The 26,128-nt window shown below is 41.5% G+C and overlaps 1 protein-coding gene across 1 annotated transcript; it reads right to left on the minus strand.

Annotated features, from left to right (window-relative positions):
• Positions 1-785: 785 nt before the first annotated feature.
• Positions 786-25,680, minus strand: pkd1b (polycystic kidney disease 1b). The gene is made up of 41 exons (XM_061811105.1): positions 25,608-25,680; positions 24,340-24,517; positions 23,266-23,471; positions 23,045-23,163; positions 21,803-21,950; positions 21,456-21,721; positions 19,813-20,538; positions 19,601-19,732; positions 19,364-19,509; positions 18,833-18,969; positions 14,991-18,649; positions 14,286-14,399; positions 13,516-13,798; positions 13,322-13,418; positions 13,029-13,157; positions 12,813-12,954; positions 12,463-12,600; positions 12,178-12,328; positions 11,253-11,921; positions 10,906-11,041; positions 10,581-10,746; positions 10,292-10,487; positions 10,046-10,213; positions 8,670-8,810; positions 8,372-8,582; positions 8,168-8,291; positions 7,286-7,429; positions 6,831-7,209; positions 6,645-6,759; positions 6,323-6,540; positions 5,425-5,627; positions 5,158-5,355; positions 4,929-5,083; positions 4,334-4,531; positions 4,083-4,251; positions 3,821-4,003; positions 3,605-3,626; positions 3,051-3,194; positions 2,785-2,971; positions 2,182-2,293; positions 786-1,854 (listed from the first exon to the last, which is right to left on the minus strand). Exons 1-41 carry the CDS (start codon positions 25,678-25,680, stop codon positions 967-969), a joined length of 11,970 nt encoding a protein of 3,989 aa, XP_061667089.1. The 3' UTR covers positions 786-966.
• Positions 25,681-26,128: the final 448 nt, after the last annotated feature.

A 26,128-nucleotide genomic window follows, 5' to 3' on the forward strand; every position in this document is an offset into this window, starting at 1 on the left:
GTGTAGTTCATCATCTTTACAAGTTGGTCAAAAACTCCACTGCTACCTCTTCAAATTGCTTCTATACTTCTACATGTATGTCATCAGGATCAAATGCCTTTCGATTCTCCATCCTTTGTAGTACCTTTCTAACTTCCCCTTACTAATCATTGCCACTCCCTGGCCCTTCACACTTGCCTCTTCTACTCTTCCTTCTCTCTCATTTTCTTCATTCCTCAACTTCTTAATGTATTCTTTCCATCTATTTAGCACAGACATGGTGTGAATGTGCGTCTGAATGGTTGTCTTTGCATGTGCCCTCTGACTAACTGGCAACCAGTATGTGGTACTTCAGGGTGTGTTAGGTGAGGAGGAGGACAATGTGTAATACATGTGCCTTTCACCCAACCTAAACTGGGATAGGCTTCAGCACCCAGTGACCCTGAATAGGATAAGCAGTGAGGAGAATGAATGGATGAATTGATTATAAATAAACAATTAAATAGCACAGTCAATGACTGGTTAGTATATCTTCCTCAAAGTTCTAAGGACGAGGTTTCAAATCTTGTGTGTTATGTTCTGCATGTCTTGCGACCCTAGTGAAAATAAGTGGAACGGAAGATGAATGAATGAATAAATGTTTAAAAATATTGATTGAAACATTTTTTAATAAAAACTGAAAAAGCAGTGTACAGTAGAAGAAAAAAATATTTTTTAAATAGTATTACAACTTTACAGTTTCTTTTCCTTCACATCATTGCAATATTCAAACACTGAAAACATAAGAAGAAAAAGTATTTCCTACTTGTGTTTGGCAAGCTACATAGGGGAAGAAAGTCTTTCAAAAATGTAATAGACAAAATTGAGACCCTGTTGTCTCTTGTCTTTATTCTCTATGCAAAATTATCTCAATTTTAAAACTGGCAAAACATATACCAATTATGTTTCACCAGTTCCAAAATTGAGATCATTTTGACATGAAAATGTTTAGGAGGGTCCCTCAGAGATCCAAGCCTTCCTCTTTTTCGGCGCCCCATTGCTGATACGTCTGTTTACGCCCTCTTCGTTATTTGGTTGTATGAAGGGGAGAGCAAAACTGCCACGATGGGCAACGCCGCCTTGTTTTAGCCACATCCTTTGAGCTGCATCAGCTGAGTGAGAGCTTCCAGAATGCCACGCCCTCCTCTTGGGAAAAGTAATAACAGCAGGAGAATTTACAGGATGCAAGCTGTGGATTCCTGTTGCCTGCTTTTCTGCCTGAGTTGTGTCACTCAGCATGTGATACTGTAGATGTAATGATTCAGATTCTGAGTGAGAGCTCCGTGTCCGTGGGAAAAGATGGACTGGTGCAACAAGGGGTTGAATTGTGGAAGGAGTGAAAGGAAATATGGATGAAATGGATTTTTGCGAATTAGCATAAAGCAAACCAGTCCTCCTGCGTCTTACCTCACCTTTATTCCTTCCATCACATTCCTGATCCTTTGCATTTGCTATTCTTTTTAATCTGTCCTCACATTTCTCCTTGTTACTGATCTTACTTTTTTTTCTCCTACAGAGAGTATTTCTAAATTCAATCTCCAGATTGTGGACGTCCTCAGTTATCTGGGTTACCCGATCAAATTGGGAGAGCAAAGCATTGACACAGGGCAGCAGCTGGTCGAGGAAGGGTTGGACGTCAAACCCGTGTTCCGAAAATGAAGAGTCCTCGGACAAGACAGAAAGGGACGATGATACGGGACGTGGAGATGAAAAAGAAGGCGATGAGGACGGCGAATGCGAAGATGGAAGGGAGGAAAAGAAAGTGGAAAGACGAGATTCCTGGGAGACTCTGGAAGAAGGAACTTCAATGCCTTCAAACTTCACCCTGTGCCTGAACTATAACAGAAAGGAAACAGTTACCATCAGTTACATAAAGTGACTACTTTTCAATAAAAGTCCATTTATTAATTTTCTATTGCACTTGTCATCGTTGGGGTGGAGAGTGACGGCAGTTGACTTTAGGCAAGATCCAACAGCCTGGAATTGTCACCATTCAATCAAAAATCAATTCCATCCATGTAAAAAAAAACATTCACAAAGAAGAACAATTTAGAGTGTTCAATTAATGTGCATATTTTAGAATGTGAGAGAAAAAGCATGGGGAGGCCAGGCAAACAAAGTCCAGAGCAGGAATTATCAAAGTCAACTGAGGTTTGTACTCACTTCTTTCACTTTCGTGAGCCCAAGCCACAGCTTGACTCGCTTGATGAAGAACGCCAGCATCTCATAGTCCTGCATTTTTGTCATTGGTTGATAAATGTGTGCTTTCTCAGCCCTTGAAAAACAAAACAAAGATGAAAGCCAAATACAGTATTGTACTAACAAATCTGGTTAGTAGAACAATACACAATAGTTGTGCCTGTACATTTGGCAATGACTCCGATTTGTATTTCACTGACATCGCTTGTTCATTTTTCATAGTTGTGATATCACTTTTGTCAATATTCCAACAAATATATTTGGGCAATTGACGCTCTGGACAGGTGGAAATGCTTGTAATCTATAAAGCCATGAGTATATGATCTGGAGTCACCATGAAAATTAGAGAAAGTCAGAGTACTTTTTTTGTAATAATCAGCAGTTGCAAAAAAAACCCAAAAACATTAAGCTTTAATTTTTTTTTTTTTTTTGTATTGGTGAAGCATATTAATCCTATATAGGTAATTATCAATGACAGTACACTAGGGTAGCGGTTGAACTTGCTCAGCAATGACAAAGACCCCCTCCCCCCCCCAAAAAAAAAGAAAAAAAAGTGTTGTGCAGTACCTATAAGCACGAATGAGAACAGCTCCCAAGAGTTTGGCCACAAACCAGAAACATGCCCCAATCAACATCAGTCCATAGAGAGGACCGAAAACAGGATGGACCCTGCATAGTCTTTGGAGGCCAAGCCGGCCACGCAGAATGGACATCAGTGAAACAACCACCTGATGCATGGACAAAAAGCCTTCCACTGACTGTGAGAAGAACTGAAACCAGAGCAGGGATGTGAAATCCAGTTCTTTGTAAATAATTCCATTTTACTATTTTACCATATTCCCGAGGTGAGCAATGAACAGAAGCAGTAGCAGTAAGAGGAAATTCAAGGCCCACAACTCTTTCCAAGCTCTGTTCAGGACTCTGATGATCACAACCCACCTCCGCACAAATCTTAATGTTCCCAGCAGCTGGAACACAAAATGTAAAGTAGAACATTCTGAAACCACAGGCCATTATTATGTGTTAAAAGGAACTGTAGCTGCTAATTACCTTTAGAACCAAAAGAGTAAGTAAGAGAGCAGCACATTCAGAAGACCTTTGACTAAGTAGAGCAGGGCCATGGAAGTGGATGAAGGTGTCTGGTTGGGATTGAAGCTACATCATAGGAGAGGATCAGATGCACATTACAAGGACCAAAAACATGTAACAAATTTGCATAGTGGAAAAAAAGTAGGTTTGTCGCTTGTAGTTGGATTTGGGATAATTATATATCGCATCTTTAAGCAGTATTTCAATTAATCAACTGACCTGACTGTTTCCAAAGAAAATACACTCATAACCCCCCCCATGCCAATGGTTAATTATCAGGATAATATTTTAGAGACATCCAATAAGCAGATCTTTACTGACTTTGATTGAAATGGGGGAAATCTGTATTAAAGCATACCGTGACTATCATTGGTACTGTATGCATGCTCTGTGGAACAATGATGCCTTTCGTAGGTCAGTCCTCATCTTATTTCGGACTTCTTTTTCAGAGGGAGGACGAATAAGGAAGTTATGTGTCAATATTTCTACCCATATAGTTTGATTGTACATTCACCTGGGAAACACAGGAAGTGGCCTTGGAGAGAAAACAGAGGTGGAGCACACTTGTGGCCAAAGACAATGCAGCCAAAATAAGCTGGAGCCAGTGTTTGCCTTGACACAGATACTGACAATGCTCATTAGCCATCGACCACACTTCCCCAAACAAGATGAGGAGAGCAGAACTGAGAAGGAAAAACTGTCCAGTGGAGCCAGAACATTTTTAGAAATTGTTTTCATCTGTAGAAGGTAAAGTTAAACGCCTGGGTTGGTTTTACCATCAGGACCAGATGGAGGTCGAAGCCTTCAGGTGATGATGGAATCAGGACTGGATGGATGGAGAGAGAAGAGGTGACTCTTTGCATCCAATCTAGTTGGATGGATAGACACAGAAATAAACCAGACTCTCTGTGGTACTGTGTGAAGTCCAACGACAGGGTTTTGACCCTGATGAAGATGGTGAAAAGCTCAATTAGCATTAAGTGTCAAGCATTTTGACATTATGTGATTAAACCGTGAATTTACTCACTCCTTAATGCAAAAGGCTCCCATATGAAGGTCATCCAGGACTTGCTGTGTTGCCATGCTGCTGTTTCCCAGTGTGACGTGGGCCAGACCCATTGTGTGTGCGTATTGGAGCCGTGGTGACCCCACGAGGCGGAGTGAGGGGTTTTCGTACAGATAGGACACGAATGTACTGTTCATCCACTGCTCTGCATCTATGCAACTGCAAAAGTATAAGCAATAAGTGATGACTTATCCATCCATCCATCCATCCATCCATCCATCCATCCATCCATCCATCCATCATCCATCCATCCATCCATCCATTTTAGAATTTCTTTAGAACTAGCTACAACTACTCCACCATGCTTTCTTTTCTGTAGACAATTTTAAACATCGATTAATCTTATACTCCTCTTCCACAGGTACTGGTGGATTCAATTCAATTTTATTTTATTTTATTTTTTTTACAAAATATAAAGCATGCAACCCCAAACAATAACCTTTGTCATGCATTCAATTCAGGCCAGCAGTAGTTACGCAGGTTCTGCCTGTCAGAAGTATGGTGGTGCCAATGACTTAAAAGGATTACGAATTGGTCTGTGGTGACATGTGCTCACTTTCTGATGGCTGTTAGGTTGGGGACACCTAAGGGAGTAGTGTGAAGCTGATGTTGAACAGCGGAGTGTAACAGCTGCCCCTGTCTTCTTTCCACACTGTCCTGGTAGTTCACCATGAGCACCAGCAACAGAAATACCAGCTGGAATGCACATTGCTTCAACAAAGATGAAAAAGACAAATAAGACAAATGTGAATTGCAACAAAACGTGTAGCTCTTTTTTTTCTTACCCTCATTAGTGACCTCAGTGCACGGACTTTCCGTGCCTCCTCTTTCGCCTGCAGCAGTCCATAGCCACAGGGTGGTTGAACCTTCCCACCAGGTTTTCCAAAGACTCTCACCACTGTGGTCTCCTGGGCTAGTTGGTCCTCCACCTCTGGATCCACAGGTCGCCAAATGATCGTGTAGATCAGGGCCTCAATGCACACCTGAGTGAGGTAGAACACCCACTAAAGTTGTCAGAAGCATGGCCACCAAATGGAGGGGTGTCATCTGACCTTGAGAGGTTCCAGCAGGAGAGCAGAGGTGAAGAAGGCAGACAGCGCTGATATGAGCCACATGAGGACAACTGTTCTGGAGAAGAGGCTCCCATAGATTCCGACAAGAGCAAGACAGGCTCCGATCAGGACAGCCACGAGTGGGTAGATCATATACAGCACCCAGGGAGGAAACAGCCAGCTACGACAACGTCTAATGATGCCTAAAGCCAAGTACATACATCGCAATTTTAACTAAAAACAAGGTATAGTAGGAGAATAAGAACAAAGCTTGGATACCCGCTAGCTAATGTAGTAATGACATTGGCGACCTCTGAATGAATGACTTCATGAGACATGTTTTACAAACACTCAACACAATCAGTTGATCCTCTTTTTGTGTCCATCAACAGTCTGAGCTTTCATTCCATTTATAAGTAGTTATATTTCTATTTCACGTCACAGTCTTGATGTCCATGGCTCGGCCAAATTTAATGTTGAACAGATATGTAAGGACTTGTGATTATAAATATTAATATATTAAGTATTGAACAGTATTAAAACTATTATATTGTCAGCCCAACCATCTTCTATCTAAGCAGACCAAAGCGGAAAAATCCCTCAAAACACAAACCATACCATGACTATTCGGTTAGGACTATCTGACAGACAGCCTACATCCTGTAAACTAAAATCTGTTCTCAATTGGCTTACCTGGTTAAATAAAGGTTGAATAAAAAATTAAATCAAATGTGAATGATTCATCCATCCATCCATTTTCTATACAGTTTATCTTCACTGAATTTGTGGGCATGACATAGTGTTTCCCAGATGACTTCGGGCGAGAAGCTTTAAGGTTTTCCTAATTGAAAAACTCTACTACGCCCATTAATCTCATTTCCCACCAGATTTACTTTACCAATGCGTGTAGTGGAGGAGCATCTTGTCGAGTCAGGATAAGGACTTGGTAGGAAGGTGCTGGCCACCGAATCAATCGATAGAACAGATGGACATCTGTAGAGTTTTGTCTCGAATCGGGAAGAAGATGAATGCGGATCGAACTTAAGAGACTCTGGCTCATCATGGAGGTATTCATCCTCAGTGTGTTCTGACCAACTGCTACCCAAAGTCCTGTTGCTAAAAAAAGACAAAAAAGATCATCTTGCATCAAATTATTTTTGGATAATGTCTTAAATTTCAATATGCAAGCAATGCGGAGAGCAATCGGAAGTAGCCATTACGTGTTAGAGAATGATGAGGTTGTAGTGGGCGAGTCCCGACCGCTGTCTGAGTTGTTTCTGGTGAAATGGAGACTGTCCTCTGTTGCTTCTTCTATTGACATCAGCAGATTCTCCTCTGAAAGTAACACATAAAAATAAACATAATTAAATTAATTTACTGACTCACTCTTCAGTTCTCAGTCTTACCGGACAAGGTCAAAAAGTTTGTCATATTGTGGTTGTGAGCCTGAAGTGGAGTCAAAATATCGTGATCCTGTGCAGATGAAGAGTGATAGTCCTTAGTCTCTTTTTGTGGGGGATGAAGAAGGGCAGCATTTAGGTCAGAAGAAGAGCGTGGAGTCAAGTTCAGCTGCATGCAAGCCTTTTTCCTTGTTAGTTGGCGTGTTGTGCACAAACAAAGTGAGGCCTCAGAAGGATCTGGGACTTCAGATTCTTTAAGCAGACTGCCACAAGATTCCCAGGAAGCCCCAATGTCGTCCTGACTTGTGTCGTCGATCTGGGGCACCAAACAAGAAGCAGCCCAGAAGTCCAAGATGCTGGAGTCAATAGCTTTGCTCTCCAGTAACTACAGCAAAATCATTCAAGAATACAGTATTACATTTTAGCAGAGCAACAAGAAAAGTGTATTTGTGTATACTCACTGATGATGGACTGTCTCGGAGTGGACTGGAGGGTCCAGACAGAGATAAAAATGATGGCCCTGATTGTTCAGTTTGGCCGAGGTAGACGTCCATTTCCACAGAATAACAAACTGGTGATGGAGGAACTGACGTGTCCAAAATTACCTGTTTCACAAATGCAATAAGCATCATGTACTTTTATCAGTCCATCAATTTTCTGTAGTGCTTGTTTTCATTAGTGTTACAGGTGAGCTGGAGCCTATCCCAGCTGCCTTTGGGCAAGAGTCAGGGTACACACTGCACTAGATGCAGGTCAATCCCAGGACATATATTTGAAAAAAAAAAAAAAAAAACCTTTTTACTCACATTCACAGCTATGGATAATTTAGTCTTCAAGTAACATAACATGCATGTTTTGACAATGTGGGTGAAATATGGATTGCGAACGACAAATTTACACAACTACACAAAAAGGCCTCAGCCAAGATTCAAACCCGGGATGTCACAAATGTGAGGCAAATGTGATTCTCACCTGGACTACTTTGCAGCACTTTTAACTTATATCTAAGGACAGTAGTTGTGTGAAGGTGTACCAATGGAACACAAAACCAAATTTAAATATCATACAGATCATGACGACTATTACATGGTAGATGACCACAATGTCTGCGATTGGCTGGCAACCAGTTCAGGGTGTACCCTGCCTCCTGCCCGATGACAGCTGGGATAGGTTCCAGCACTTCCGCGACCCTTGTGAGGATAGGTGGCTAAGAAAATGGATGAATGGATATGCAGTGGGTGCCTTGCAACTGAGAGCCAACCAATGCAGTTGGTTTAAATTTATTTATCCACATATACAACTAATAGCAATTACAGAAAAATATCTGAACAATGTTACAATACCTGACTGTGGACGTTTCTAAACAAAAAGCAGATCAAACACTGAAGAGGAAACAGCAGAACTGCAACAACCACCCCAACTGCAACAGTTTCCATATTGACCAGCAGTTTGGCTGATACTGGGCCACTTGGAGGAACACCAATGGTAATTGGTTTAATGCTGTTATCGCAGGCATTTAAATGACATGATGGTTATGGAGGTTTTACCTGTGGCCCTGGGAACCCACAGCCCCAAACCACAGAGCACCCAATGCCAGGTACAGATGGAGCATGAGAGCACAACAGGTAACTCTCTGAGCTCTGGTAAAAACACTGTGAATGGGGCGTTCCCATAGCGACAGCCACAGGTGGCGGTCCACCATTCCAAAAAGCAACTGGGATGACAGAATTCGCTGAAATTGGGAAAGCTCTACTGGGCCTGTGAAGAAGGAGCTCTGTGTTGTTGTTGTTTTTTTAATTTGACTTTACGTTATTGTTTTGTAAGGTAAATGTGTAGTAATCTTACCTGAGGCCAGGATTTCTTTCTCCACTGTTCCATTCTTTGGATTGTCAACAGACAACCAGTCATCCACCAGGAAGAAGAACATGTGATCAGTCTTAGGGTCCCAGACCACCACATGCTGAACATACCAGGATGGGTCTAAGCCTACATAGACAGTACAGCACAAGGCCACGTGTAGTCATCTTTTCAATCGGAGATCTCTTCACACCACTTACTCACTCATTATAAATAATATATAAATATAGTTTAGAAAAAGTACCATTCCTAGTCAAATACATACCTTTGGAGAATTTATATTTCCACCTAATTTAAAGTAACACGCATGTTAATGTGGGATGAAGCAGTGGAAAATATGCAAAGTACACATGCGATGTTTGCAGTCATGATTCGAACCCACAAACTCACAACTCTGAAGTAAACAGGGCACCAACTAGCCCTCCTATGTAGTCATTCAGTTTGGAATTTGATCTTAATTTTAGGGAGGAAAAAAGTTTGAAGAGCTCTCATGTGTGACATCATGTGAAACATAACACGAGTGCTCAGTTGAACAAACATAAAAGGATTAAGTTGAAAAAGAAAAGGATGGTACACGTTTTGCTGATGGTTTAGCGGTCCAATTGACTAACTTGAGTTCCCACACAGTGATGGTGTGAACGTGAGTATGAATAGTTGTCTGTCTCTATATGGATCTGCCATGTGATTAGCAAGTGTGACTAGTCCAAAGCATGGAAAATGTATTCTTTGTCTTATTGTACATTTTTTGCAGCACTTATTCCAAAAGCTGGACCTGTGAAAAAAGGAGAATACTACAAGTTACATGATGTATGGGGACTCTTGGTTAAAGGAGTAATACACCAGTATCATCATATGTATTGTCTCACAAAGGAAGAGTGTTAAATGTTATTACATTTATTATTAACAGTGGTTATCGTAACTCATCTATTTTTATGCTTTTATAGCTGAAGACAAAAACATACACTCACAAGTTTTAACCTTGGAATTGCTTAGTTATTTTTCAAGTGATTCACCTATTTTGTAAACCTATAAACATTTTAAAAGTGAGATATGTGAGACAACACTTGGCTTATCAATTATATATAAATTTGTCTTTGTAATTTAATTGTGTTTATTGTATTTGTGTAGAACAGTGATTATATTTTTACACATAGGTCATATCAATTTAAGATAAAAATAAAAGTGTTTCTTGAAAATAGAAATGAAGTTAAATGACATTATATGTTGGCAGCAGTTCAATTCCATTGCTTCCCACAGTCATAACTACTTCAAAACTAGAACAACACAGAATTCAAGAAAAAAAAATTGCATTGGACTTTTGAGAATCCAGCGTACAGCATTTATCTTTTCACCACATACAGTACCTGTGTTGTCATGCCAAATTCGAATTTTCCAAACTTCCCCCAAGTTGTCGTCTGTCTCTAAATGAAACTGGTCCAGGCTACCACGTTGAAAAGCTCCCTCTCTTTGCAGATGGCGAGAGCCGCTCTTATTGACACCATAGAGACTGATGCCAACATGTGCTGTGGTACCTGATGGGATAAGGTTGTGCAGTATTCTGGTCAGTATTTTTCCATTAAATGTTTTACTTTGTTGTTGATTTTGCTGACCTGCTCCATGCCTCCAACCAGTCTTGATCAGTACTCTGTAGTGGTACAGTCCTGCTCGACCACACAGGGATACCTGGCTCTGTCTCAAGCTGTCCAGGTGGTCCATTTTATGGGCAATGAGTCCCACCAGCAAGTGAATCAGGACCAGAATACAACATACAATCCCCACCATCACATTGAGAATGGGACCACCTGCCTGTATAGACATGGATCATAATTCCAAAGGCCCATTATTCACTCATTGATTTCCCATTATGAATACTCGTGTGTGCAGGATTAGACCACATACAGGTGGCAGTAGCACAACGGCCCCAGGATGAAGAAACAAACTGGCCCCAAACATGGTGAGGTGGTGCGTCAAGCACTGCACTGCTTGGAGTGTAGTGCCCTCCAGGGGCTTGAGACCCTCACTACTCCAAGTCCTCTCTTTGACGCTGTAGTACTGGCACACAGAGCTGAACACACATAATGACACAGCCACAGGACCGCCCTTCGCCATAGATGAGCTCAGACTGACAGAAAAAGTCTTCTCTGTCTGATTGAAACTGTAAAAGATTTGTTTTAATTTAGATCAGTTTAAGTGATAAATGATGTGAGAATGAAAATGTACTCACAGTGGGGACAGAAATACAGTTTCCTCTCTGAAGGTGTTAGGAGTCGTAAGATTGATAGGCCACTCTTTTTTGAAGGAATCATGAGATCCACATGTGATTTCTATCTTAACATGGCCCAAAGTCTCTGTGTTCACTCCTACAGATGCATAAAATCTTACATCATAATCAAAACACTCCTAGATAAAGAAAGATCAACACTATATTAATTTGTTGTAATTTGAAATATTTGTATTATGCTATTCTGTTACACATTCTGCACTTTGTAGCTACAGCAAGTCCACTGCATCTAAATACTGTGGAAGGAATAGATTACAAATATTGCTAGTGTAAAAGAAAATAATATTTACCTGGTAGCAAGGTGAAGTTGAAGGAGATGTATAAACCTGTATGTTCATCCAGGCCCCAGACATTTTTTATTGTGAAGTTCAAAGGTTTCTCAGGGGTAAGCTGAACAGTGGGGCATGCACCATAAGCAGCTCCTTCGACTCTCCCATCCATGCTTGAGTTCTCCACAGGATGCTTACTGTGCAGGGTGATTCGAATGGCCTGGTCAGGCTCCAGATCTCGGACGGGTACAGGCTCGCCCTGAGGAGTGGTGATCTCCATGGCCACCAGCGTGGTGGAGATTGGAGGGTCAGCAGCAGCCAGGAAGGCATGTGACTCGTCCAGAGTCAAAACCACCTGCACCAGCTCAGAGCACTGACTCTTAAGGTGAGTGGTGAGTGAGGTTGGAATTAGAAATGGACATGATGGAGTTGATAACTGGGAGGGATTCGACTGTTTAGAGCAGAGAAGGTCGGAGGGGTCTCCAAAGAAACCGGCTGTACTGATGTAAGGTGTGACAAACGAAAGGGGCACCTCACCAGAAACAGATGAATGCATCAGGGAGCGCATCAAGGCCCCTGCTTGGCTCATTGCTGATAATGTGATGACCGAAGCGGCCTGCATACTGCTGGAGTAGTTCTGACGAGAACTGAAAGCAATGGTCGATAATGACGCAGCTGCAAGAGAGCTTCCTGCAAACAAAGACCACATAACTTAATCATATTTGTCATACAGTCCTTAATTCTTATTTGGGCAGTATAGTAGTTGGAGTGGTTAGCAGCTCTGCATCAAAGTGCTGAGGTTCGTGTGTTCTCCCCATTCTTGCATGTGTTTGTACCCAATTCTCATTACTTCTCGTAGAAACGTTCCATGAATTCTGAAACTAAAGAAATATTTCTGGAAATATAGGAGAATAGTTTTGCAGCCTTCTGACCTTTGCAACCCTACCTATGATGCTAAGGATGTTCCTCCCAGTGTCAAACGCTGCAACTCCACCACCACCAGGACTTTTGTGTTCTTCCATTACATGAATCATCTTCCCGACTGCTTCAAGAACCTTCTCCTGACAGTTGACACACATTAACTCAGGAGGGAGAGCCTGGGGAACATTACAAACTCTGGTATAAAACACAGCATTATTAAGTATTTAACTTTTAACACTGTTAGTCATTTAATGTCTTTTTTGTTTGTGTGAAAGAATGATGAGATGTAGACAGAATAGTACAATCTTACAGTGGAGAGGGCTAAAGCTGAGCTGATTTGATCAACATCCATCAGGGAGGAAATGGGGAGGGAGACCAAAACTTTTGTAACATTTTCTCTTATCTCGCTTTTCATTGTGACTTCTCTAGCACCTTGTCCAGACTCAATCTGTGGATCAAAGGGGGAAGAGGTGTGTTTATATTGTGAGCAAAAGTAAAGCTTTTTACTAAGTGTCTTTTGTCTATTGTCTGGAATCACGGACTAAATGAACATAAACATGTAAATGAAAACCCATGAAAATCACCTCCCGGAGTAAATGTCAGTGAAGAAGAGCAACATGTTCTTTCTATCTCTGACTGAAATCTGGTCTTGCATTTTACCTGATTGAGCTGACTGGTGAGAGCAATGGAATACGGGATGATTTCCTGAGGGTTCCCATGCTGGATTAAGGCCCACATTTCTGTTCGGCTCTTTGATCTAAGCCACTCACTGGCATTTACGTGAGTCTGAACACTCAGAGTTCTGAAAAGTAAAGCAAATAGTGTAAATACAGTACAAAGAAAATGTGCATTTCAAGCATCAGCATGTTGTTTTACCTGTTTAGAGCAATTACACTTGCCCCAAGATTGTCTTCTATGTGCAAAGTAACTGTGATAAATGATTTATTTTGTCCTTTCACGGGACTCCCCACTGGAACCACGCTGCCAAAAGTTGACCGGGTGCCCCTTGGGAGAACAATAACAACCATTAAATTCTAACGGGGCAGATTTTGTCAAGCCAACTGGGATAGGCTCCTGTTCCCCCCCTGAACCTTATGTGGGGAAGAGGTACTGCATATAAAATGAACGGGTCGACATTTTCTGTTAATGCTGTGTGAGGTTTTATTTACTTGTACAGAGTGAGAACAGGGCACATTGTGGGATGGCATGGTGCAACCTGAAAGGTATAGATGAGCTCAGAGGATGTGTTTTGATCATCTCTCCACCCTGCCATAAAGTACAAGATATGTTAGAAGTGCACCTGAAAAAAGGTTTAAGAAATAATACAGGTGTGATTGTTTTGTGTTGTGTAGTGCAGGATTACCCGAACAATTGAAGGTGACTACCATCCCCAGCGGATGAATGTGCGACTCTGACTTCAATTCACACTGACCTCCATAAGGGGCCCTGTTTGGTACAACCGTTTGACTTGCACTCCCCCATCTACCACTGCGAGGCACAGTCACATTGAGAGTGAAGGTATACATGTTCCCTGGCAGCACAGCATCTGAACGTAACACCAATTTAGAGGAGTGTCTTCCTGCAGAGCCGGTGACCTTGTCAAGGTCAACTGTCTCGCCTGACTCATCGTGTGCGGTCCAGTTGTACTGTGATGACAGTCAGAAACCATAAAGTATTTAATTAGTTTTGAAATGCTTTCCACAGTTCAACAGAATTAGTACTATTCCCACAAGAGATCAACCTATCCATCTGTTTTCTATACTGTTTGTCCTCATTATTGTCATAGTGTGCTGACCCCTATTCAAGTTCACTTTTGGAAAGTGGCAGAAGACACCCTTGACTGTCAGTCATTGCCCATGTACACAAACGACCAATTTAGTGTATTCAACTAACCTACCCTACGTGTTTTGGCGAGGAGGGAGGACACTGGAGTACTGTGTACTCAGAGAATACCTACACAGGCACAGCAAGAACACGCAAACACCACACAGGCGGGTCCAGATTTGAAACCTGGATCCTCAAAACTGTGAGGGAGATATGCTAACCAATCATCCACCATTGAACCCCACTAAATTTCATAGTCTTTAATTTCCTGTGCCCAAACTGATGTGCTCTTTCAAGCTAAACTCTTACCTGAGCTTGGTCATCACATTCTTCACAATGTCCCGATAGGATGATGGGGGTGTGACTTGGATAGGATAGACACTCCACAAATACAGCAAGTTGTTGTGTTTCACACACAGTCACCTATAAAGATCGTAGAGACCAGAATGTACTCTTGGGATTTGACTGTGAAAGAAAAATGCCTATGAAGATAATTTTACATCTTAATTAAGGAATAATATATAATGATAAATTTGAAATTTGACGCTTTGGTATAATAATCATTCCAGAAACAATTCATACTTCGTCAATGCAATAAGAATAGATAAATAAATGGGGTTTGGATATTTTTGGGTGGCTGTTGGTGGTATTTGGCTTAAAGTGATATACCAACTCAACCTATTGAAAGAGGGAGCATTAAAATATTTGTGAAAGGCTATTTCTCAATACTCACTCTCTGTGTGAAGGATACCGGTGTCCTTCCTGTCTTAGCGATGATTAGGGTGAAATCATAGATGGTACCTGGCTGTAACTGCGTACTGGGTACATTCACAATACTACTATTGCTCTCAATGGGGATTGTGAAATTCTGCAAACACAGGACAGAAAAGTTGGTTTGATTCAGTGCCTAGTTACCAATGTATTTTTTATTATCACACTTAAAGTGGTAGAAAATACAAATGGTACCTTGTATCTCAAGGTACCACCGTTATGCTTGGATTAAAAGGCACACACCTCTATCATGACAGTCCAATGATACTGGAGTGCATCCTCATATCCTTGTTCTGCATCAGGATCTTGAGACGCACTTCCATCCAAAACAAGATCGTGGGTGCTTGACCACAGTCTATGTGAACCTCCCTTAATTACAGCCACCAATGGAGAGCAGAGCACCGTGACTCTGGTTTTTCGTTGCACTCGCAAAGGGGTTCCTTGGAGTGAAACAGTGAATAAAAGGCAATACTGTCCCACAGTGAGAGTATGCTTTGGAAGACGGAGAAAAGGTGACCTTGTACCATTGAGAAGGACTCTATTCCCAGTGATCTCCATATTAACATTAGTACAATTAGACACTCTGAACATCTCCCACTGGTATGTTGTCTTGTAGGCAGAGCAGTTAATATCAACAGATGCTTCAAAGAAACTCACTCTGGATCTGAATATAGTCGGCTGGCTTTGGATGAGTGTGGCTTGAGGGTTGGAACATTCCAACTCCACCACTTCTATGCGCAGTTCTGTAGACGTGTGGCTGACACTGTTGGAGACGTTGACCATCACAATGTATACCCCAACATTTTCAAATGTATGATTGACTGTACTGAGATGTGTGGACCACTCTTTGATGGCGTTTCCAAATTTCCATGTGTATCTAGGGTTGCTCCCTCCATTAATTTTAGCAGTAAATAGTACAAAATGGCCAGAATAAATTGCTTTTGAGTGACAAACAACTTGGACCTCTTTCACAGGCCATTCAACTGTCAAAGTCTTGTTTAGCATCTTGAAGCAAACACCGTTGCTTGCCACCACAGTCATTGACAACAAACCATTCATGCGTGGAGTAAAGTTGACCTCTTTGCCTGTGAGCCACAAAGGTTCAGAATCTTCTAGGTAAAATATCCAGGTGTAGTTGACTGGAAACTCGTGCTGATTATCCACTACAAAATGAAACTCCTTCAGAGCCTCTATGGCATGGTGGACTGGGGTTAGGAGTTGTAAATTTTTTACATCCTCCAAGATCTGCACTTTGGTGGACATCTGTGCACTGCTCACCTGATTCCAAGCTGTCAGTTTAACAATGTGTCTCCCTGCTGGAAGGTTTGATGTGGTAAACAATCCATCAACCACATTCTGACTGTGCATCCAGTCTTTAGTTTCAAACATCAAAACAAAGCTTACATTGCTTCCTTTCTTAATTGTTGGTATGAAAGTTATTTCTTCCTCAGAACAGAGAGTATACTTTGTAATGTTTAGAGTGAGACCTTCAATTCGTTCCTGGACAATTACACTGTGTGTAACGTCCTGCCAGTTAATTGCATTGGAGACATTCAAAGACACTCTGTATATGCCTTCATGGAGAAAGGTGTAGGTAAAGGTGTGGTTGGTTGCCCAAAAAAGGTTATTTATGGAATCTATAATTTGCCAGGACCAGTGGAGATCACTACCTTTGTTGACAAACCCTTGGAAGGACACAGTAGCACTTGTGCTCATATGAAACGGAAACATCTTGCCGCCTATTCTAAAGTCCACCTCTTCGATCTCTTCTTGAACTGTAAAGATTTTGGTGTCATTACTTTCACTGAGGGCATTCTGGACTGAAACATTAACAAAACAATGCCCTAAATTTGTGAACCTGTGAAGAAGAAAAGGGAGATCTGTTTCAAGGAATGGAAGATCGGTGTCTACATACCAAAAGTACTTCAGGTTAGAACCAGTAAGGACAGACACTGAAATGTTCACAAACTTCCCCACTGCCACAATATCTGTCCATGTTCTGATAAATGCACCTGTTACATATTCTACGGCCAGAAGAGAAGTGACACTATTGGAATCACCCAACTTGTTAGAGGCACTTAAGTGAATTGTGAGCTGGCCAGGAGTTTCAACAACAAACTGAAAATGTTTTCCATCAGCTGTAACCTGATGCTTCATTTTATTTTGTTTAACAAGCCACTTATACGTGATATTGGAGCCTTTGGTGACAGAAGCAACAAATACCACATCCTCATGTGTCGGTAAGTATGTCATGTTTGTCAATCGAGGAATATCAATGTGAAGACCCTCTATTCTCTCATAGACTTGAATGAAAATCAATGCCTCCCTTCTGCTCACTAAGTTCTGGGCTATACTTTTCACTTGATATATTCCTGCTTTTGGGAAAACAAATCTAAACTTACAAGTTCCCTGTTTTTCTTTTGGCAACAAACCATCCACTGTCCAATAGTAGGTGGTGATCCATTCATCACTGCTAACTGCTGTGATAAAAGTTTCTTCTCCAACCACACCATACGGTTGCATAGTTTGAAGCCTAAACTCTGAAACAGGATTCAAGACAGTCACCTTTGAGGTCACAGATTTATGACTTATGGCGTTAAAGGCAGTGGCAGTAACTGTGAATTCACCCGTTTTGGTAAAGACATGTGACACATTTTCTTCCTCCTCTCCCCGGCAACCATCTCCAAAATCCCAAAACATAGACATGTTGCTGCCTGTGTAACTCGTAACCCAAAATGATGCTGATGTATTGACAGTCAAAGTCTCACTATCACACACTAAAGAGAAATTGCTGACAGGTTTTTGAACAGTGATGCTAGCAATGACTGTTTTTCTGCTTACTTTGTTAGTTGCTGTTACAGATACCTCTTTAAGGCCTTCATCTCTGAAGGTAAAACACTGTTGAGTATGTTCTGTCACAGAAGCTTGACTGCTAGAGTTGCCGAACCACTTAAAGTGGCAACCTGCTCTTACCTCTGGAGATAATAATACCCTAAAACAGACTTCCTCTCCTGTGGCTGCCGTATCTTTAGAGGATTGTACTCTCATGTCAGTTATTACTGTTTGTACACAGATACTGCCATTGTATGAGACAGTCCCAATAGAGCTTTTCACAGTAAGGTTAACACGGAAAAGCCCTGGTCTGTAAAATATGTGTGTTACAGTGGATTGCCCTGTTACCACAGTTGCAGGCGTTCCTTCACCAAACAGCCAATAGAAAACCAGCGTGGATACATTGACATTCAGCAAAGCAGAAAAGTCAGTGCTTCTAGCAGTCATGACACACTCAGTAGGTGTCACTCCTATAACAGCCAACCTATAGACCACCACACTAATAAACTGGTGTGCCTGGCTGACAGCATTAGAGACATTTACCCTAACTGTGTATTTTCCAGGAAACTTGTAAATTTGTGAAACTGAACCATCCGTAAGGTTTCCGAGATTGGATCCATCACCGAAGTCATAGTCCCAAATAAGCCTCGTACCAGTTGCGACAGTAGTTCTGAAATTTGTAACAGCGCCCAACTCACTGGGTCCATCGGAGCTGATACTAAGTCCAGTTATTTTCTCCATAACGTCTACCATGAGCCAGGTGCTAAGAATAGAAAGAGTGTTGTCGGCACTCAGTGTGATGTTGTAATCTCCTGCAGATAAAAAGGTGTGTTCAACGTTTTGGTCAGCAGACTGGACAACTTTGGATTTGTCACCAAAATCCCACGTGTAGATGATGTTGTCGGCAGCAGGATATGTGGAGGCCTCGAGAAGATAAGTCTCATTAACAATGGCCACCATGGGGAAAGAGTTGAGGAAGAGACATTTCAACAAAGGACGGACGCTCATCTCAACAGATTTATCTACTTTTTCAAACTGGTTGGAAACTTCTACTTGAAGCTTGTAGTTACCTGTAATAAACAAAAGCAGATTAAATTTAATTTGCTTAATAAAATATAAATAACAGTAGTTTAAAATATTGCTGCCCAGTGGGGAACACAGGATGTATGACACAAAATGAACTAATTTGTGTTAAATACACCGAAGACAACAGCAAAAAAACTATCATAGCATAAAGAAAGGCGAGTGTTCACCTGGTGTTGAATAGGTAAAGTTCACAGAGTGCTGCACAAACGCTTGAGTCTCTCCTCTTTCCACGAGACCCTCCATGGTCTCTGAAGGAGCGGGCTCGGTATGGATAACACAACAGCTACCATCTCCAAAATCCCATCTACATAGCATCCAGACATTAACTCACATGTAATATTATTGACTGAAAATTATAGGGGCAGTTATAAAACAGCAGGCTATAAAACAAGAGGAGTTCTAAAATTGGTGCTCTTATAAACATGCATTGGTAATAGATGACCTCAATGTATTTCAATGAATATCATCTAGATTTTTTCAGGGTTTGGGTGATCTATAATAGGCAATAAATCCGAATTGGGCACTTTGAGCCTTCAATGAAAATACAGTACAGTTTAGGTATCGTCTACACTCTATCTCCCCAAAACATTTACCTCTAACGGCATATACTAACATGACATTTTGTATTCTTGGTGAGTTTTATTGACTTTGTTACATACTCAATGTGTTAACTGAGTGTACATAGAAGCATACTTTACCTAAATGTAGCTGGCAGGGCAATGTCCACTTTAACCCTAAGGGTGAAAAGGTGTGCAGCACCCACTGCTACAACCTGCCTGACAATCATGAACTCAGGCTCACCCAGTGGGTTCATTTCATCTACACTCAGGTGGAGCTGCTTACTCTGAGAGCTCACAGGGTTGGATGCTGTGACCTGTTAGTTCAATAAACTTTGTTTAAACTGCACTATTAAAATCATTTCAAAACTGTCTTACCTTTAGTTTGTACTCTGCAGGTTTCTTGAACACAACACTGTAAGATTCTCCTTCATATGCAAATGCCTCCAAGTTGTCAATGACCCATGAGAATGTCACAGATGAGCCACTCTCCACATGGGCTGTAAAGGACTGTGAGATGTGAGGGAATATACGGAAGAGTTACAATGTATCAATTCTTGACAATTGAGCAATTTGTCTTGTCCTCAAACCTGAGGAATGTCCACAAGCATCCTCTTGTGTCCACGTGGCTCCACGCTGAGTCCCAACACTGTATCGTAGCCACACATTTTCACATTCAAACTCTGAGATCTGACTGCATCTGAGACAGTAACGTTCAGTGTCTGAACCCCCACTGAAGGTAAGACTACAGTCACAGAAGAGAACCACATATGCTCAGAATAGGTCTCGCAATTGGGCAGAACATCGGGGCAAATTTGACTGAAAGGGAGTCCAGTTTGGAGCACTGGAGCTGACCATGAACACTTGGCTTTCTCTCCTGATCGTACCATGACAACCATGACGGTTGGAACATTAAGTTGGATGTGGATCTGGTTCTCTCCATCCAGTGGAGGGTGGATGAGCTTTATCCCAAATGTAGATCTTACACTCGGGATCAAGGCATTGATGTAAGAGGATGTGGTTGTTTCCACCATCTGCTTATGCTCACTACCTCCATGAGGTGTGTCTGCATAAAAAAATCTGAGATTACACACCACCCCATCCACCCAGCGTTCACCTTGGGGCATGAAAGTGAGGCCTCCCTCCCACCAGCCCCCCCACTCTGTCCCCCGAAGAGACAGGTAACTCTGTCGCCATGGAGAATTTAGGGCAGCATCGCCGGTGAGGCAGTGTAGAAATGCTCCAGGGTTACGATTGTGTTGAATGGCAACAATATCATCAGGGTACACAATGATGGCTCCTTTTGGAAGAAGAACCTGCAGTGATATACAGAAGTAGGTCACGAGTCACAACTAGCAAAAATCCAAAGAAGTAGAAAACCACTATGTCCAGTATGCTCCCACATCTTCCAATTATAGATTTGTTTTTATTTATTTTAGGAGCAGGGAGAATGAAACTGGAATGACTGGACAAAATATTTTTGTATTATAATCTACTTGAAGACTTTTATTAATGGTTTGAGTGACAGGTTTCTGGAGATGTTTTGTTGATATATTATGACATGTACTGTTTGGACATGTTCAGAGGCAAGAGAGTGAGTATATTGGTAGAAGGGTGCTGGGGATGGAGCTGCCAGGCAAAAGAGTGAGAGGAAGACCAAAGAATAGATTGATGGATGTTGTGAAGGAGGACATGAGGACAGTGGGTGTTAGAGAGGAAGATGCATGAGATAGGTTTAGATGGAAAAAGATGACACGCTGTGGCGACCCCTAAAGGAACAAGCCGAATGGAAAAGAAGAAGAAGATTATGAAATGTACTGTATATTACTGGGGGTCATTTTTTTTAGTATAATTACTTTAATCTGTACTCTTTTTTTTTTAACATTTTATTGGTTTACGTCCAGAGTGCTGTCTGCCTGTCATTCAAAATCAACTGGGATAGTCTTCAACTGCATGAAACCCTGAGCAGGCTACGTGTGACAGAAAATGGATGGATTTTAAAAATACAAGTAAGAATTGTTTTAAATAAGTTAAGATTAATATACTTTTAGTAGAAGTAATATCTACAACCCTCATGAGCTGTAATGGAACTTTATTCTTTGTAGAATAAAATATTTTGCTGTCTATGTCCAGATGCTTGGTGCAGGATCACTGACACTCACCAGTGCATTATTTAATGTGTGTATTCAAATTGTCTTTAGACTGTTGGACAACACATTTTGAGGATACTCACACTGAAAGTTTGCAGCTCGGCAAAGGGGCTTATTCTCAAGGGCAACTCTGCTACTAAATGGTAAAAAGGTGCTATTGCTGGGTATCTTGGTGGTAATGCAAAGCCGCGTCCCACTGCTGCTGAAGTGTAAGTAGAGCAGGGATCACTGTTGGGAAGACAGGCTTCTAGTATATGACACCAGTACTGGCCCGTGCTGCAACCCCCTGTCGTGTTGCACAGCGGAACGACTGAGCAACAGCTGAATGGATTCAACAGAGAACTGCAACCTGAAAGACCAAAATTAGTATGTCGCTATTATGATGTGTTTTCTTATCAGATATATACAAAAAGGGTGTCTTGTACAGTACCTGGAGGTACTAGGTAGTTGTTTGGTTTGCAATAGGGTCGAAGTATTTGAATGCGGGCCAGAGAGGCGGTCGAGCTGGGCTGCACCACCAGTTCTAGTGAAGTCACCTGACCGGCATGACTGAACCACAAGCCCGGGAACAACTGCATCTACGGAACATAAACAGTCACTGTCACACTGTAGCCAAAGCATGTTCTTTAAAATCTCACTGCACATTTACATTTTTTTCAGAATATTGACACAATAAAAAGATATTTGACCATTGCAGATGTCTTTCCACTGTTCAATCAAAACTGCACATATAAAACTGCACCTTATTTATGAACTGGACTGAACTAAACAGTTATTATATATTTTTAATAATGCTATTTGAATCTTTGTGAATGGATCTGAAAAACTAAGAATTAACATGATATAAAGGTCTTGAATTGGTCGTATAGCTAAAACTAAAATTACTGTATAATGATAATTCTTTTGGAGCCTATCCCAGCTATCTTCAGGCAAGAGGCGGGGTATGCCCTAAACTGCTTGCAGCCAATCGCAGCGCACACAGAAACAAACAGCAATATGCACTCACATTTACACCAATGGGCTATCTAGAGACTTTACTAAACGTATTCTGTAATACTGGGGATGTGGGAGGAAACCGGAGTACCAGGGGAAAAAACACGAGCGCAGGGAGAACACGCATACTCCACACAGAGGGGGCCAGGATTTTAAATCTGGTCCTCAGAATTGTGAGGCAGATGATGTCCACTGAGCCATTGATTATTCCTATTCTTATTCTTCTGATTATTATTATTAAAGTTCACAAATTAAATGCCATTTACATACTAGCCCTTTTTTGACTGTCATTCCATATTTGGTTTGAAACACAAATATGTGATGTTTTCATTTTCAGGGCAAAGCAGCAATGTATTGGTTTGGAACCATATTGTGGCATATTGGTGCCAAAGAACTATTTAGAAGTAAATTGAGTCGCTAGATTTCAATAAAAGTAGTGCTTTGCATTCAATGTTTAGGATGTTGATGCCAAGGAATTATCTTAAAGTGAATTTAGTTTCATATAGACAAAATTTTTCTTTGTTTACTTTGTTGCCATCTTGGATGGATTCTCAAGATTGAATCATGACTTGGGATTAAATATAAAATATAATGGGACCGAAGTGTAAATAAACCTCTTTCCAGCAACTGGTGGCTGTTCGAAACCTTTTGCAGAGATAACACAGGATATTTTACTGACCTCCACAGCGTGTTGTTCAACATCAGGGACATTTGGTAACGGGTCTATCTGAACGTAAGTGTAGACGCCAGTCATCAGAACCACTCCCACCAGGTAACTGTCCGGGTATGGTAAAGTCTCTGGGGTTTACAAAACAGTACGCAATACAAGTAAATTCTGGAAAGATTTAAAGTGTCCTAAATAGCAATTATGGACTGTCATGCTGAAGCTTTAAAGGTTACCATTTATATCATTTTCACAGACAAAGTAGTAGTGTTTAACACAGGGGGATTTCCTCCAATTTCCAGGCATCCCAAGAGCCATCTGAGTACACACTTTGTGGTTGTCACTGCCTACAACTTGCCATGCAGGATTTGTTGACTCTACAAACCCAACCTTGTCTGGTCCATCTCCACTTGCTTGAATCCAGACCCACTCTGTGCTTTTCCTAGACAAAAAAAAGTGTGACAAGTATGACTGTTATTCAAAGAGGGCATTTGACAGCCTGGAAAATTGACTTCTAACCGTTGGCATACAAATAGCTGTGTCTCTAGAGAACAAGTCAGTATGCACAAGTATGAAATTGTAGAAAAAAAGTTACTTTTTTTGTGAACGGATTATTTGCCAAAATATACAGTATATGTGAGCAAGCTGGTCAGAATGATACAATTTTGACGGCACATATTGCATAAATGTCTCCTTTAAGATTTTTAGTTAATGACTGAGACTCAGTTTTCATAAGATGCCTGGAAATTTGCTCAGAAAATTTTCCAATATACTTTTTTTATGCCCACAAATAAAGGAAATGAAATAAATATCTGACACATCCATCCATTTTCTTCACTGCTTATCCTCACAAGGGTCACAGGGAGTGCTGGAGCCTATCCCAGCTGTCAACGGGCAGGAGGCAGGGTACATACACCCTGAACTGGTAGCCAGTCAATCGCAGGGTACATAGAGACAAACAGCCGCACCCACAATCACACCTAGGGGCAATTTAGAGTGTCCAATTAATGTTGCATGTTTTTGTAATGTGGGAGAAAACCGGAGTGCCCAGAGGAAACCCACGTAGGCACAAGGAGAGCATGCAAAATCCACACAGGCGGGTCTAGGATTGAACCCAGGACCTCAGAACTGTGAGGCAAACACTTTACCAGCTGCGCCACCGTGCCGCCCATATCGGACACAAATCAAGGGAAAAAAATGTTTGCTCAAAATTAACATATGGTGAATTTGAATTACAAATTAAAAATTAAAATTGATATTCTCCAAGATCATCCGCACATGATCAGAATCAGAATAATTTGTTGACTAACACTGGGAATGAGTGGTGGAGGAAGTTTTGCAGCTCCAAATCCTCAGCAGCTGCCACACGTCCTCCGGGAGTTTGCTGACAGGTGGTTGAAGCCTGAGACCACGTGGACATCTTCTCAGAGACCCAGAAGCATCGCAGGCTGGGCAGGTGGATATGACTGCCTTTTGGACAGGAGCAGACTTTTGCAGGGCGGCGTTCACATTCACGTGCAAAAGGAACTACTGAGGGCACACATCATCAGCCTTAAATATTTGTCACTTAAACATTCACAAATATTATATGTACAGGCTGTTTTGGTAGATGTTTGCTGAAAGGGGATTGCCTTGCTTATTGTAAGATATACAGTACAGTGTGAGATGAATGAACAATTAATCCATTTCTCAGAACAATGTTTTTTAATGAGGTGGGATAGTAGAAGGCTCATATTTGGTGACATGGGTTGAAAAGGACACCGCATGACTTATTATAAGGCAGCAGAAGAATGATGATTAAAATTAAACACAAATCCATCCATCCGTTGTCGGAGCCGCTTATCTTCACGAGGGTCACGAGAGTGCTGGAGTCAATCCCGGCTGTCATCGGGCAGGAAGCACGGTACACCCTGAACTGGTTGCCGGCCAATCGCAGGGCACATTGATCCAGACAACAGTCGCACTCGCAATCACACCTTGGGGTAATTTAAAGTCTCCAATCAATGCATGTTTTTGGTATGTGGGAGGAAACTGGAGTGGCCCGGGAAAACCCACGCAGGCACAGGGAGAACATGCAAACACCACACAGGCCGGGCTGAGAATTGAACCCCAGTCCTCAGGCTGTGAGGCCAACGCTTTACAGCTGCCACACCGTGCTGCTTTACAACAATCATTTTGATGTCAATTCAGAGCTAAATACTTGTGTGTCTTTGTGTCAGAAACAAAGTGAATACCCCAAAAAAAAAATAGATTGGTAAAGAAAACAGAACAAAAAATCTTCTATTATGAAGGTGAATCCTATTTTATCTGAATGAAACAGTGCAATGTTGCATGGTCTCGCAAGTGTCTATCAATCCTCTTGCTTATCGTTTTTCAGAACTGGGCCCCCCAACATCACTGGGTAGTAATTGAAACCACGTTGGCTGCACAGAAGTCAGTTGAGTTAATACCAAAACCATCTCTAACTCACTTTACAACCAGTGACATCCAAATTCCTTCAGCAAACATTGGAGGAAAGATTCAACTGAGCTGCAAAATAAAAGCTGTTGCAATTAAAGTTCAAAAGCAAACATCTCACCTCCTGCTGTGCTCATCAAAACAACGCAAAGAATTATCCATGCTTGCTTCTGCAGGGTGTGCATGACTCTCATCTTGCACAGGAAGACCTGTATCCTACACAAAATAAGAAGTCATCAAACCTTGACTTCGCCTACATCTTCAATGTACATGTACAGGTAAAAAGGATTAGGTCCTCCCAATTATTTTTGCTTTTCTTCAACTTCAACCTGAAGCTGTGTCTTTACACTCTCCCTCACTAACGTCCTGGGTCTTCTCACAACTGTCCCACAATGAGTTGTGGTGTTTGTATCAGCTCAAAAGGTCTCTTTGCCACTTTCTTTGAGCACCCGGGTGACTTCGACTTTGTCTCTCAGCAACAGCCATAGAAGCAGAGTTGACATTGGAGGCCCACAAGGCTCAATAGCAAGTTTTAAAACTCATAGACAGACACAATGCAGAACAGGCCCCTCAGAGATAAAAAAAAAATTATAATTATAATAATTCAAGCTCATTATGTAGTGTTGCATTAGACATGTTTGA

This window comes from Syngnathoides biaculeatus, chromosome 22 (genome assembly GCF_019802595.1).
Source record: "Syngnathoides biaculeatus isolate LvHL_M chromosome 22, ASM1980259v1, whole genome shotgun sequence".
Taxonomy (NCBI): Eukaryota; Metazoa; Chordata; class Actinopteri; order Syngnathiformes; family Syngnathidae; genus Syngnathoides; species Syngnathoides biaculeatus.

Bases quoted from the DNA above. Each gene is read 5' to 3' on its own strand.
- pkd1b (XM_061811105.1), bottom strand. From the start codon at position 25,680: ATGAGAGTCATGCACACCCTGCAGAAGCAAGCATGGATAATTCTTTGC. The intron at 23,472-24,339 runs GTTAGTCAACAA...TTTTTTGTCTAG, and splicing joins CTCCACCACTCATTCCCAGT to GAAAAGCACAGAGTGGGTCT. The intron at 8,292-8,371 runs GTAAAACCTCCA...TGTTCCTCCAAG, and splicing joins GTGGGTTCCCAGGGCCACAG to TGGCCCAGTATCAGCCAAAC.